The sequence below is a fragment of the Pan troglodytes genome, chromosome 1 (assembly GCF_028858775.2).
Source record: "Pan troglodytes isolate AG18354 chromosome 1, NHGRI_mPanTro3-v2.0_pri, whole genome shotgun sequence".
NCBI lineage: Eukaryota > Metazoa > Chordata > Mammalia > Primates > Hominidae > Pan > Pan troglodytes.
In genome coordinates this window covers 30,699,448-30,714,051 of record NC_072398.2, presented here as the reverse complement: position 1 = coordinate 30,714,051, position 14,604 = coordinate 30,699,448, and the positions used below count along the sequence as shown (strand labels likewise).

The 14,604-nt window shown below is 42.9% G+C and overlaps 1 protein-coding gene across 2 annotated transcripts in view; it reads left to right on the top strand.

Moving 5' to 3' along the window:
* Positions 1–14,604, top strand: part of TGFB2 (transforming growth factor beta 2) — a 98,454-nt gene that overhangs the window by 57,699 nt on the left and 26,151 nt on the right. For both annotated transcript variants that reach the window (XM_514203.9, XM_001172158.8), the window contains one exon: positions 2,433–2,596. In XM_514203.9, the coding sequence (XP_514203.2) occupies positions 2,433–2,596 (164 nt within the window). The remainder of the gene's footprint in view (positions 1–2,432; positions 2,597–14,604) is intronic.

The following is a 14,604-nucleotide window of genomic DNA, read 5'->3' as shown; positions in this document are numbered from 1 at the left end:
CTTCCTAACGACAGGAAACACGCTAAATTAGCTTCTCTATTCCAGGATGCTCCTTCAAAGGATGTTTGAAGCTTCTGCTGTCTAATGCGGAGGCTCTGCGAAGATGAATGCAGCATCAGCCTGTGGAAGGTTTTGGCCAAGACGGTGTGCAATGCCAGAAAGCCTGGCCCCAGACTGGCCTAGGCTTCTCTGGTTGTCTGGCCTGTTTTCAGCTGAGCTGGTCGGCATAGGACCAGCTGTTCCAATCATGGGGGCGGGCATATTCCAGAGGAGAAAAAGTTCTATTTGTTCTCAGCAGCTACCTTGTCAAAATGCTGTGTGCTAGGGGGCTCCAAAAGCCTTTCTGCGTGCACCAGTGCCCCCTGGCCTGGAAGCCGCCCATCAACTAATTCGCAGTGGTGATGCGGCGGATCATCACCATGTCTGCATGAATACTTTTTTTCTTTGAAACCTGGATACTTCGGATTTTTGGGGGTTTTTTGTTTGTTTGTTTGTTTCTGAGACTTCTGACTCATGGGTTATAAAGCCTCAATTCACACAGTCATTTTCTGAACCAGTATGGAGGAGACTGGTGTAGAAATTCCCCACTTCTCCATGAGCCTGTGTGCTGAGAGTCACACATATATAGGGGAAGGAGATGGGTTGGGACAAAGTTCCTATGAAGGAAAAAATTCAGGCTCTTAAGATGAGAAAATGTTGGTGTGTTCCTAGCATCTTGTTTTCTTCAGTGTAATCGTCAGGGCATGGATTTCCCAATAAATCACGGAAGGTATTTATTTCTATTTTATGATCGGCAAGATGGCTCATTTATTTAATAAGAAGTTAGTGTTGCCAACAGTCAGATGCCTGAGTCTTTCAAGAGACTCCTGTTGATGACCAGCTATGCAAACGGGATATTTGGTGAACCCTGTCCAGATACGTGGGAAAGAAGAAAGACCTGGCAAATACAGTCTCTGCCCTCAAGATTCTTAAAATTTCACAGGGGAAACAAAATAAACAAACATAATGCAGAAGTAATAAAAACATTTATAAAGAAACATGAACAACCGTGAATGATTATTTGTAATGAAGTCAGATAATTGAAGAGTGGGTAGAAAGAAATGGAGCCACTAGAGTTGGATGAAACACTCTGGAAAGGGGAAAGAAAGTGTGTAGGAGATTTTGGAAGAAGATTGTAGAAACATACCTGTAACAAGTGGTCTGCACAGTGTAGATGCTTGATAAATGAATATTGTATTTGAAAGCATGGAGTTAGAATAGGACCTGCTGTGGTCTTTGTATAGCCTCAGTTGCATATTCAAAGACATTGGCAGATTACAAAAAAAAAAAAAAAAAAAAAAGCCAGCACAACTCTAAAGCAACCCAGGAGCTTGATTGATTGATTGACTGATTGATTTTTGAGATGGAACCTCACCCTATTGCCCAGGCTAGAGTATAGTGTTGTGATTTCAGCTCACTGCAGCCTCCGCCCCCGGGGTTCAAGCAATTCTCCTGCCTCAGTCTCCGGAGTAGATGGGATTACAGGTGCGCGCCACCACGCCTGGCTAATTTTTGTATTTTTAGTAGAAACAGGGTTTTGCCATGTTGGCCAGGGCTGGTCTCAAACTCCTGACCTTAAGTGGTCTGCCCACCTCAGCCTCCCAAAGTGTTGGAATTACAGGCGTGACCCACTGTGCCCGTCCTTCCCAGGAGCTTTAAAATGTCATGTACCATCAGCAGCTCTGTATTTTACATGGTTTAGAACTGAAGGAATTTGTGCCAATTCTTTTTCTTCATTAGCTAGGATGACCTCCCGCCAACAGACATTATCCTGCATAAAGAATTTTAATACTGGATCTGGTATAAGCTAGTATGTGGGTTATACTTTTGTTTATTCAAATTTCCTCATCATAACTTGACTAGAGAATATGTTAAGTCATATGTGTGTGAAAAACTAAAATATTGAAGCCAAAAGAGATTCGATATATGAGACTGGTTAAAAAAAGATTATTTGGATGACAAACTTTCAAGGAAAAATAATACATGGGCAAACTGCTGGCCATTAGGAACTATTTTCTTGGCATATCTGATTAAAGTGTATGCAGGCCTGACAGCTCTCTCCAGGCATCAACTGTCATAAACTTGTTCCAATTCAAAACCATCTATGATTTCCACCAGTCTGTCAGCCTTCAAAGGATGGGGTTAACTGCATGCTTTCAAATGGAGCTGGAAGTGGTTTGTTAATCTCTATTAATTTGCTACTCCTGTAACTAAATGCACGTTTATTTTATTTCTTTTTTTTCTGGTTAAATTGTTAATGGTATTAAACTGGCCGTTGGAAACTATTCTGTAGATATTTCCCTTATGGTTTCTTGGGATTATCTCACGCTACAGTCTTCTCTGAAAGCACAATGGATTTTATCATTTTCAATGATTGCCCTAATTTTTTACAGATGCCATCCCGCCCACTTTCTACAGACCCTACTTCAGAATTGTTCGATTTGACGTCTCAGCAATGGAGAAGAATGCTTCCAATTTGGTGAAAGCAGAGTTCAGAGTCTTTCGTTTGCAGAACCCAAAAGCCAGAGTGCCTGAACAACGGATTGAGCTCTATCAGGTAATGTTCATTTGTTGTTGTTGTTGTTGTTTTAGACAGACTCTCTCTCTCTCTCTTTGTCACAGGCTAGAGCACAGTGGCATGATCACAGCTCACTGCAACCTTGAACTCCTGGGTTCAAACAATCCTCTTGCCTCAGCCTCCCTAGTCAATGGGACTGCAGGAGTGCACCATCACACCCGATTATCTTTTTAAAAAACTTTTTGTAGATATGAGGTCTCACCATGTTGCCCTGGCTGATCTGGAACTCCTGGCCTTAAGCAATCTTCCCACCTTGGCCTCAAAAAGTTTGGGGATTACAGACATGAGCCACTATACCTGGCTCATTTAGGTTGTTGTAATGGGCAATCAGTTTGAGGTCTTAGAGTAAAAGAATTCTAGTGTCTTAGATTTTCTTAGCTGATATAAGCCATGCTATATATTCACAATCATGATATAGGCCCTCATTTACTATTACTGTTCTAGTAATAGCTTGTTCCTAATCACTCAGGAGGGAAGAACCCTTTAGAATGCAGTATTGAAGCTCTGAGCACACTTCCTCAGTTGCATGAACAGCTGGAGTATGTACTCTTGAGAGGGTTTGGTTCCAGAAGTCAACCCGTTAAACTATAAAGTCAGATAATGTAGGTCCGATTTCTTCCTGGGGAACAGTCAGTTGACCTTCCTTTATTCATCCTATAGCTGTTTCTTTCTCCTTTTCTATGATTTTCTCTTTGTTTTCTTATTGTCTTCTCTCTTCCTTTTTCACTTTTTTCTCCTCTCTTTGCAACCTCCTTCTCTTTATTAACTTTATCCCGTTCCCTTTTCCTTTCTAATTCTACCCACTGTCTCCAATCTACCCACTCAATACACACACACACACACACACACACACACACACACACACACACACACACTTTCCTCCATTATTTGGACAGCCCTGATGTCTCCTGTTCTCGTCTTTGTAGTGGAGTTGGAGTTGGTGGGCAGCTGCGTCAAAATATAATGATGATGATGATGAAATGCCAACTTGCTGAGATTTTCAGAGATGTTCTTAAAAGCTTGTTACCTGAGTGTAGTCTATAGGGCATTTGCATCGGCATCACCTGGGGCTGTGAGAAATGTAGAATCTCAGGCCCCACCCTAGACTTTACAGAATCAGAATCCCCATTTTAACAAGATCCGCAGGTGCTTCTTGTGCACATTAAAGAACCACTTGAAAAATCCTGAGTCTGGTGCAGCCTTGTAAACAGGCAACTTAAATACATCCTGATGCCATATGAATAGTGGTACTTGCATATAGGGTATAGGCGGGGAAATTTCACCAGGGAGCTGACATTTTGGTGAGGCCTTGAGAAGTATCTATTAAAACCTGACGGGGGATCATCATTCTTGGCAGGAAGGGCAGGCAGTGCAAAGACAGTCTTGAATGGGCTTGCTGAGGGTACCTGATGCAAAGCGCTCAGTGTCTGGAGGTGAGGAGAGACTTGGGAGAAGGTGGCCCTCCAAAGAGAGTGTGTAGAGTGACACTACAGAGGATTAAGAACAAACCCCTTGGGATCCCCGTGATAAGGGGTATATATGTATGACAATATGATTAAAACATGGGATTACTTGAGAAAAAGAAATTGGCATCTATATGCAGAAACCGCTAGTTTTTCTGGACTCTAATCATTTGGAATTTGTGATAATTAGGATCAAAATTTTCTTTGTATTCATTATGAAAATGGAGAACTACCACACAAATGAATATGAGACCTGAAGAATAGTTTAAAATACTTAAAGCAGTCATTTTGTTTCCTTTTTCTGTTTTTTTGAGACAGCATCTTGCTCTGTCACCCAGGCTAGAATGCAGTGGTGCAGTCATAGCTCACTGCACCCTCAACTTCCAGGGCTCAAGCGATCCTACAGGTGTGCATCCCTACGCCTAACTAATGTATTTTTCTTTTTAATTTTTAGTACAGATGAGTTCTCGCTTTGTTGCCAAGGCTGGTCTCTTAACTCTTGAGCTCAAGAGATCATCCCACCTCTGCTTCCCAGTGTGCTGGGATTACAGGCATGAGGCACTGTGCCTGGCCCCAGTTTTAAAGTACTAGTTCACATGTGTGTTCATGAAGAATAATTCTTACTTATTTAAATAGGCCCTCGAGAACCTGTTTTTGGAGACTTTTAAATCCTAACTGGCATTCTGGGTAGCACCAATGGGCCAGCCGTTGCTCGTCGCCCCAAGGTCAGAGAGCATGCTTGTGTGACCAGACACTACGCTGAGCAAAGACTCAGAAGTATTGTTTCCAATGATACTCACAGCTATACTATGAAGTTTGTACAATGAAGTATTCTTTCTGCTATTATATTCTTTTCCATTTCACAGAGAATGATGCTAAATCCCAGAGAAATTAAGTAACTTGGCCAGGGTCACACAGGTGGGAAATGGCAGGGCTGGGATACCAATCCACCTCTGACTCCCAAGTCCCTCCTGCCCCTCACCACATACTATGCTATTCCTAGCAAAATTTTCCCTTTCTCTTACCCTTGGGATCAGCCAGAATAGAAGAAGAATAAGACAAACTAGGCTAGAGGACGAAGTAATATTTGGAGGGAAAGCAAAAACTGGTTCCTATGAAAAAAAGCCAGATTAAGGGTAGCCAGATAAATTACAAGATGATTTAAACAAACAAACAAAAAACATGATTATATCTCCTTTTTCTTCTCTTTTTTACCAATTAAACCACCCTTAAATTTCCTTCTGTGCTGACGATAGCATCATAGGTTGCTCTCTTTGGCCCTACTTTAGTTACATGGCTTCAGTAAATTGGAGGCAGGGTCACCTAGGTCCCGTTACCTGTAATGGAAGCTGCTAAGTCACTATTTTTCTGTGGCCCCTTGACCCTGTCCTCTGAGGAGTAGCCTCTGCCAGCAGGCTTGCCAATGACTTTTTTCCTCCCAGGGCCCATCCCATCTCCAGGAAAGGGTGTTTCTCTTGAGGCTGGCAACTTAGAGGACCTTAGTGAGTTCTTGGTAGATGTGCCTCAGAGGTTTCTGCAGCACTGGCTGCTCCATGACACAAGTGACATGATCTGCATGGCTTAGAGTCCCACGCTTGAAAGAGGAACGGCCCAAGATGGAAGCTTTTAGTTTGGAGAAGCATGGGCACGTTCACTGTCACTATACACGGGCATCTGGAAGAAGAAGATTCTAGCAGAAAAATATAAAATAATAGCAATTTTTTAGTCTTTCTGGGGCTCAGCTATACAACTCCTGAAGCACAGACAAGGTCCAGAGAGCAAGTCAAAGAGATCCTTGAGCACCCGAAGAGAAGACAACTCACACACACTTTTGATGGATCAGAAAGGCAGCCTCTTGTCTTTTATTGCTTCAACTAGGTTGACTATCTGTAGGGCCAGAAGAAATTAGAAGCACTGAATTAAAAGAGGAGGGCTAGAGGAGGACACCGTGACATCAACAGCAGGTCCTTTAGACCAGCAGTCCCCAACCTTTTTGGCACCAGGGACCAGTTTTGTGGAATACAGTTTTTCCACAGAGCATTACTTTTATTGTGCACTTTATTTCATTGTAATATATAATGAAATAATTATACAACTCACCATAATATAGAATCAGTGGGAGCGCTGAGCTTGTTTTCCTGCAACTATATATGGTCCCATCTGGCAGTGATGGGAGACAGTGTCCGATCATCAGGCATTTGATTATCATAAGGAGCGTGCAACCTAGATCCCTAGCACGTGCAGTTCACAATAGGGTTCTTGCTCCTTTGAGAATCTAATGCCACCGCTAATCTGACAGGAGGTAGAGCTCAGGCAGTACTGCAAGCAATGGGGAGTGGCTGTAAACACAGATGAAGCTTTACTTGCTTGCCTGCTACTCACCTCCTGCTGTGCGGCCCAGCTCCTGGTGGGCCATGGACCTGTACCGTCCAGGTTGGGGACCTCTGCTTTAGACTAAAGATTTTTACCACTGTATCACAGTAACGCTATCTCAGATAATCAGACCACAGAAGCAATGCCTGTTGTGGACAAGTTTTCTGAATCTTACCCTGTTTATAGTTAACCCACTCTTTATCTCTTTGGCTTCCTGTCTGGCTTCTGACTTTTGCTTCTGGCCTCTTTATTTGGAGTCCCATTTTTAGTATGGTGTTCTCCAACTTTCCTTTTGTCTCCAGCTGCCATTTGGAGGTCTTTGTAGTCTTTGGTAATAAACTCCCATCTCTAGTCCTATTACAGGAATTGATGCCTATGGTAATAACCTTGAATTATGAAGATGAGGCTAAATTATAGTCAGGAAACTGAAAACATGCAATAAATTTTACAGAGTTTCACATCCAAAATTGCTGAAATATTATTTTGGAAAAAAAAAACAGATTTGATGCTTAAATGGGCAGATCTTCAGCTATTTGGAAAGCTCAGCTCTTCAGAAGAACAAAACCTTTGAAGTTTTTGGATACCCTTTGATTACTGTATTACTTGACACACAATTGGCATCCTAATCCCTAGAGGAAAACAGGGTGACTATGAAAAGGTTCTCAGGTCGTTTACATGGTTGTTTGGATTATTTATTAGGACTCTTCAGGACACTGATGTTCAGTAGGAGGAGAGTATGTATGTGTGTACATGTGTGCACACGTGCCTGTGAACTTACATGTGAGCATAGGCACTGCACCAGGTTTGGAATCCCTGGGGGAGCTTTTACGAAGACTAACCACAGTTTCCTTCAAGGGGATTCTGATTTTCCCTGGAAAGGAAAATGAGAGTTGCCTTGGCACAGATGTTGGTTTCAAAGAGCTCTCCTGGTGACTCACATGTGTGATTGTTCAGATTTGGATCTTCCAATTGGAATTCACAGATTTAAAATATAGCCCAAGAGTTTTGAGTCATTCTGTCTCATAAAAATGCCGCCAGGTATTCTTTTTAGAGTCACAATATGAGGCTGGATGGACGTAGGATAGCAATTCTATACATGAGTTCAGGGTTTGTCTTGTCCAGAGCTGCGAAGGTCTATTGTTTCTCTCCACCTGGGATAGTTAGGAAACCCATGCTTCTCTTGAAGTCACTCTGAGCTTGTTTAAACCTGAAAGCTTGTGAACTTACGATTTTCATTACCCTCCCCTCTCTACAGAACAGTGTGTCAGAATATTAATGAATGATAGGAAAATAAAATCTTTCTTTCCTGCTTTATCTAACCTCTTTCACGTTAACAAACTCTAAATAGCATCTACTGGTGTGATCAAGATAGGCTTCCCATGTATACCAATAATGGAAGGAATATGAGAGGGATAAAGTGTCTGAAAGATGAAGGGAAAGAGGAGAAAACAAAGATGAAAAACAACTGTTTTTAGATAGTAACGATCTTTGCCATATTTTTAAAGCTTTATGCCAAAGGCAGCCTTTATTGCGATATGTTCAGACAAAACTCCAGTGCTCTAGGAATGCATTCAAACCCATGATAGTTGTTATAGCTCTCAGCCCATTTGTAAATTTGAACACACCTTTCTTTGATTAAGTTTCCCCTGTATGTATGATTAAAATCATGACCAGAAGTATGAGGTAGAGGGAGAGAAAATAGGAAGGAGAATTCTCTTCAAGTTGAACGTCTTCTATATGGGCAAGAACACCTGCTATCTTGGAGTTGGATAAATCCCCATTTTACACATGAAGAAATGCCTGGGGAACTTCATGACATATCTAAGGGTACCCATAACTTCATGGCCCTAAACAATCCTTTGAGACCACCAAAGAATACTTATATTTAAATTTGCTAACCTCAGAGGACTTGGAGCTCTCCAGTATTTCTAGTTTCTTCTCACCAACTCACACCCTTTCAATAGTCATTTCTCATTTAAAACCTTACCACCTCCAGAATAGTATGATTCATACCACTGTCTGGGTTATCTATTTGCTGCACAACAAGCTTCAAAATGTTGTGGCCTCAAATAATAATCATTTTGTTATACTTTACAAGTTTTTGTGGGTCAGAAATTTCATCAGAGCTTGGCTGGATATTGTCTTGCTCCATGTGGCTTTGGCTGGGGTCACTTGGTAGCAATTAGATGACAGTTGGGCTGGTCTGGAGGATTGATGATGGCTTTGTGCCTATGCTTGGAACTTCAGTAGAATGACTGGAAGGCCAGGCTCAGCTGGGCTCCTCCCCCTAGATAGTCTCAGATGTCTCCATGTGGTGTTCCCAGAAGAGTAGTCTTGTTTCTTACATGGGGACTCAGGTGTGTAAATGTCTAAGGTAGAAACTGCAAGTCCTCTTAAAAACAGCCCAGAGGCTGGGCATGGTGGCTTACGCCTGTAATCCCAGCACTTTGAGAGGCTGAGGCAGGTGGATCTCTTGAGCCCAGGAGTTCAAGCCTGGGCAACATGGTGAAATACCATCTCTACTAAAAATACAAAAATTACCCAGGCACAGTGGCACACACCTGTAATCCCAGCTACTCAGGAGGCTGAGGCAGGAGAATCGCTTGAACCCAGGAGGTGGAGGTTGCAGTGAGCAGAGATTGCACCACTGCACTCCAGCCTGGGCGACAGAGCCAAATTCAGTCTCAAAAAAAAAAAAAATAGCAGGCCCAGAAATGACACAGCATCACTTTTGCCTTACTCTATTAATCAAATGAACTACAGGGCAGCCCAGATTCAAAGGGAAAGGAAATATATCCCATATATCAATGGGAAATGTGTCAAAGAAGTTGCAGCCATCTTTAATCTTGGAACACTAACCCACTGTGTAAAGTAAAGTAATAGTCAGCCGACTGTGAGTGTGCACCTCCTGGCATCAGCATCATACCTGGTGCCAGCCATCTGGAGATAAATTAGCCTCCACCTTCTGGTTACTCAGGGTCTTGTGAAGAAATGTACATATAAGTGATATCTGTCTATGAATAAACATATACCCAAGATACTCTTAGAGCAAAAGCTGGAGAATTCAGATAAATGCCTCAGAACTCATTCTTGCCAGAAAGGGAGTTGTGAGAATTTGCAGGCAACTTGCCATCTTGGTTGGGTTCCTTTCGTGGGCAGACATGTAATTCCAAGGAACTGAGCCATATGCCTGAATCAAGAGATTCCTTTGAACCCAACAATATTTGTTGCAGAGATATCTGAATAGATTAGATTGAAACAGGAGTGGGTTTGGTTAATTGGTATGCATAGTATTATGTCAGAACGACCTTCCTCGTGTTTCAGTGTGCGTACTCACGTCCCAGGATTCGGTGACTACGTCTGTCCTCCCCGTTTACCTTATTGAGGCAGCATGGCATAGTATGCAATGGTATGGGCGTTGTGACCTAAGCTTTCTTAGTAATTCCCAATTAGCTTGGGGTTTATTATGAGGGTGAAATGAAATAATGTCTATGACGGCCAGGTGGGGAGTGCGTGTTCAACATGTGTTAGTTCCCTTCCTTTGCTGTCACTGCTTAGATTTTGACTTCTATGTCTTTGATTCCTCCAGTGGGAAGAGCTCTCTCTTGAGTTACCTGTGAAAGTCAGTTGCCAGGTTGTTTTTAAGACTGATTTATTAGCTTCTGAGCACTGAATAAAGTCATACAAAAATAACTCCCTGGGGGAAGCAGAGTGATGTATTAGTTCATACATCTTACAATATCAGGAGAAAAAGCCACTAAAATGTTGCCTTTTCCCATGGGGCTGATAGTCTCAGGTGTCTCCATGTGGTCTTCCCAGAACAGTAATCTGACTTCTTAGATGGAGACTCAAGTGTGCAAATGTCCAAGGCAGAAGCTGCAAGTCCTCTTAAAAACTAGGCCCAGAGGCTGGGCGTGGTGGCTCACACCTATAATCCCAGCACTTTGGGAGGCTGAGGCAGGTGGATTGCTTGAGCCCAGGAGTTCAAGACCAGCCTGGGCAACATGGTGAAAATCCATCTCTACTAAAAAATACAAAAATTAGCTGGGCGTGGTGGCACATGCCTGTAAACCCAGCTACTCTGGAGGCTGAGGCAGGAGAATCGCTTGAACCCGAGAGGCAGAGGTTGCAGTGAGCCGAGATCACACAATCTCTGCTTCCCGGGTTGCATCACTGTTGGTGCTGGTAGAATATCATCTGCCAATGGGTTCCTGTTAATCAGTAGAAGAGAAATGTGCTGAGGTGAAGTCAGCTCGGTGAATTTAAACGGGACCTTAGATTTCATGTTCTTAAGGTTTCATAGTGAAAGTTCAGGGTAGATGGCCTAGGCCTACCTTTTAAGGGATTCTGATGCTGCAAAATTGAAAGGTGGGGTTTTTACCATACCAGGGAGCACAGCACTAATGGGGTTAATGAAAATTGCCTCTTTTTCCTAACCCTAAACACATGTGTGTGCTTGTGTTTGTGCATGCGTGCACACATACACACACACACACACACACACGGTTCAGCTTTCATTTCTCATATTGCCCAAGGGGGTGTAAAATAAAAAGAGGTCAGCCAAAAAACTGTCTGTTAAATTAGACTTGCAAAAATGCTACTGAAAAACAAACAAACAAACAAAAAGTCATACTGTGCTCCTGTTGTACATAATTTTACAGCATACAATCTTCTTAATACTGATCCTAGCCCCGGCGCCACATTGGAGACATACATAGCATAGTAACCCACCTAAAAAAAATTAAAAACACCATGAGGTATAATAAACACTTTGTTTGCACAAGGCTATTAATATCTCAGGTTTTTTTTTCAAACTGATCAAATGGCGTGCTTGCCTCATAAGGAAACTGGATTGTTATCATTTGCATTAGGTTATAACATTAGCACAAGTGTGTTCAGCTTGTCAGCAGACAAGACCCCCCAAAAAGTAGAATGAACAGCAGTCCTTCTCCACTGTATTCAAATAAATGTTAGTGAATATGCAATAGTAACTAATAATCTTATTCTTTTTTCATAATGTGACTCAGTAACAATATTGATAATTATCGCTAATACATGCAGTGCTTACTGTGTGCTAAGGTAGGTACTGGTCTCATCCTTATTTTACAAGTGAGGAAACTGGGATACAGTAAAGTTCAGTAGCTTGCCTAGGCCAGGCAGGTAGGAAGAAGCAGAGCCAGGATTTGAACCCAGGCAGTCTGACCCCAGGGATCATGCTCTTGACCGTGATTCCATACTAGCAGAAAGAACACAGACTTTGGAGTTGATCAGGGTGGGTGCAAGGCATAGCTTTGGTCCTTTGGGGAGTCTGAGGAAGTCATGTCACTAACACTATTTCCACACCAGTAAAATGCAGATAAAAGCACCTACTTGGCAAAGATTTTATAAGGCATAGAGATAATGCATGGAAACTTCTAGCACAGTATCTGTATCCTCAGCGGTTACTATTATTATCATTACAGTTTCCGAGCATTGAGTTTGAACTTTTGTAAGAATCAGTGTGAAATTTATGATCTGCTCGGAATCTGTTAAAAATGAATGCTTCCCCTAGCCCTTCTTGCTGTAGGGTCTGGGTTCTTGGTTGCTGTCCCAGGAGTTTGCTTCAGGGTCTCCTTCAAGAATATTTTCCACTCACTCAGCTTGTGGTGGTTCATTAAGTTGCAGATGAGCAGGCCGGGCGCGGTGGCTCAGGCCTGTAATTCCAGCACTTTGGGAGGCTGAGGTGGGTGGAACACTTGAGGTCAGGAGTTTGAGACCAGCCTGGCTAACATGGTGAAACCCTATTTCTACTATAAATATAAAAATTAGCCAGGCGTGGTGGCGGGCGCCTGTAATCCCAGCTACTCAGGAGGCTGAGGCAGGAGAATCACTTGAACCTGGTAGGCGGAATTTGCAGTGAGCCCAGATTGTGTCACTGCACTCCAGCCTGGGCGACAGAGCGAGACTCTGTCTCAAAAAAAAAAAAAAAAAAAAAAAAAAAAGTTGCAGATGAGCATATCAGAGTGGGAAAGGAGGAGACCTTTGCAGCCAGTCAGCCCTTTCTCTGAACCTCAGTTTTTCATCTGAAACTGGAGATAACAGTTCTTGCCTAATGAGTTCCTGTGAGGAGAACGCCTAGGTTAAGTGTCTGGCACACAAGATGCGGAAGGAGTAGGTTACTGTCAGGATTTTTCTTGTCATCTTGAACATGGTTCATATTTCCCCTAAGGTTGGCTTGTGATTCTAAAACCACTCAACAATGGGGTCAGTCATCTCTGCTTGGATGTGGTCTGATCTGTTTTCTGTTAACAGTGGGACAGAGCAGGGTTTTGGGGAACAGCCATTGTTTTATCACTGTGTACATTCGCTTTACCAAGATGTTAAGGGCTGCAGTGCTGAGCTGGGGGCTGTGCTCTGTCTTGCTTCTCTTTATGAAGAATGATTACAATGACTGACTCCAATAGGGGTGTCTTTTTATCTCATCTCCCGTCTTGTTACTACTTCTCCCTGCTCCACCACCACACAAATAGGTTTGATATATGCTTCCCAATTGATTTTTAATAAGATTCCTTTTTTTTTTCATGTTGTAAATGTTCAGTATGCCAACTATCCTGTAACCTCCTTTAGGGCAAAAGCTGTTTCAAGGGAGCATGTATGTTTTTTTCTCAATGCCAACAGTACTCAGGATATTTTTTGGAACCCCTGTTCTAGAACTGTGGCAGAGTCCAGCATACATACTTGAGAATTCCCCAAAGGAGACAAATCTGGATTTGCGAAAGGTAGTGTTGATTTTTGAAGACTGCCAAAGTTCTATGGAAGAGGAAAATGATAAGTCATTCAGCTGATTTTACTGGTTCTTATATTTCTGAAAGTCAACCACCTCCCATGTCTCTGCTGTTACTATGCTTGTCCAAGCAGTTCTTGTCCCTCATCTGGGCCATGGCAGTGGCCTCCTGGTTGGTCCCCCTGTTTCCACCCTGGCCCCTTGATATGGTTTGGCTGTGTCTCCACACAATCTCATCTTGAATTCAAATGTGTTGTGGGAGGGACTGGGTGGGAGGTAATTGAATCATGGGAGCAAGTCTTTCCCATGCTGCTCTTGTGATAGTGAATAAGTCTCATGAGATCTGATGGTTTTAAATAGAGGTGGTCCCCCGCACAAGCTCTCTTCTCTTGTCTGCCACCATGTGAGATGTGCCTTTCACCTTCTGCCATGACTGTGAGGCCTCCCCAGCCACATGGAACTGTAAGTCCAATAAACCCTTTTCTCTTATAAATTGCCCAGTCTTGCAGCAGTGCGAAAATGGACTAATACAGTGAATTGGTATCAGTAGAGTGGGGTGCTGCTGAAAAGATACCCAAAATGTGGAAGCAACTTTGGAACTGGGTAACGAGCAGAGGTTAAAACAGTTTGGAGGGCTCAGAAGAAGACAGGAAAATGTGGGAAAGTTTGGAACTTCCTAGAGACCTGTTGAATGGCTTTGACAAAAATGCTGATGGTGATATGAACAATAAGGTCTAGGCTGAGGTGGTCTCAGATGGAGATCAGGAACTTGTTGGGAACTGGAGCAAAGGTGACTCTACGCTATGTTTTAGCAGAGACAGATGGCATTTTGCCCCTACCCTAGAGATTTGTGGAACTTTGAACTTGAGACAGATGATTTAGGGTATCTGGTGGAAGAAACTTCTAAGCAGCAAAGCATTCAAGAGGTGACTTGGGTGCTGTTAAAGGCATTCAGTTTTAAAAGGGAAACAGAAAATAAAAGTTTGGAAAATTTGCAGCCTGACAATGTAATAGAAAAGAAAATCTCATTTTCTGAGGTGAAATTGAAGCTGGATGCAAAAATTTGCTTAAGTAATGAGGAGCCAAATGTTAATCCCCAAGACAATGGGAAAAATGTCTCCAGAGCATGCCAGAGGTCTTCGTGGCAGCCCCTCCCATCATAGGCCTAAAGGCCTAGGAGGAAAATGTGGTTTTGTGGGCCTGGCCCAGGGTCCCTGTGCTGTGTGCAGGCTAGGGATTTGGTGCCCTGCATCCCAGCCACTCCAGCTGTGGCTGAAAAGGGCCAACATAGAGCTTGGGCCATGGCTTCAGAGGGTGCAAGCCCCAAGCCTTGGCAGCTTCTACATGGTGTTGAGCCTGTGAGTGCACAGAAGTAAAGAACTGGGGTT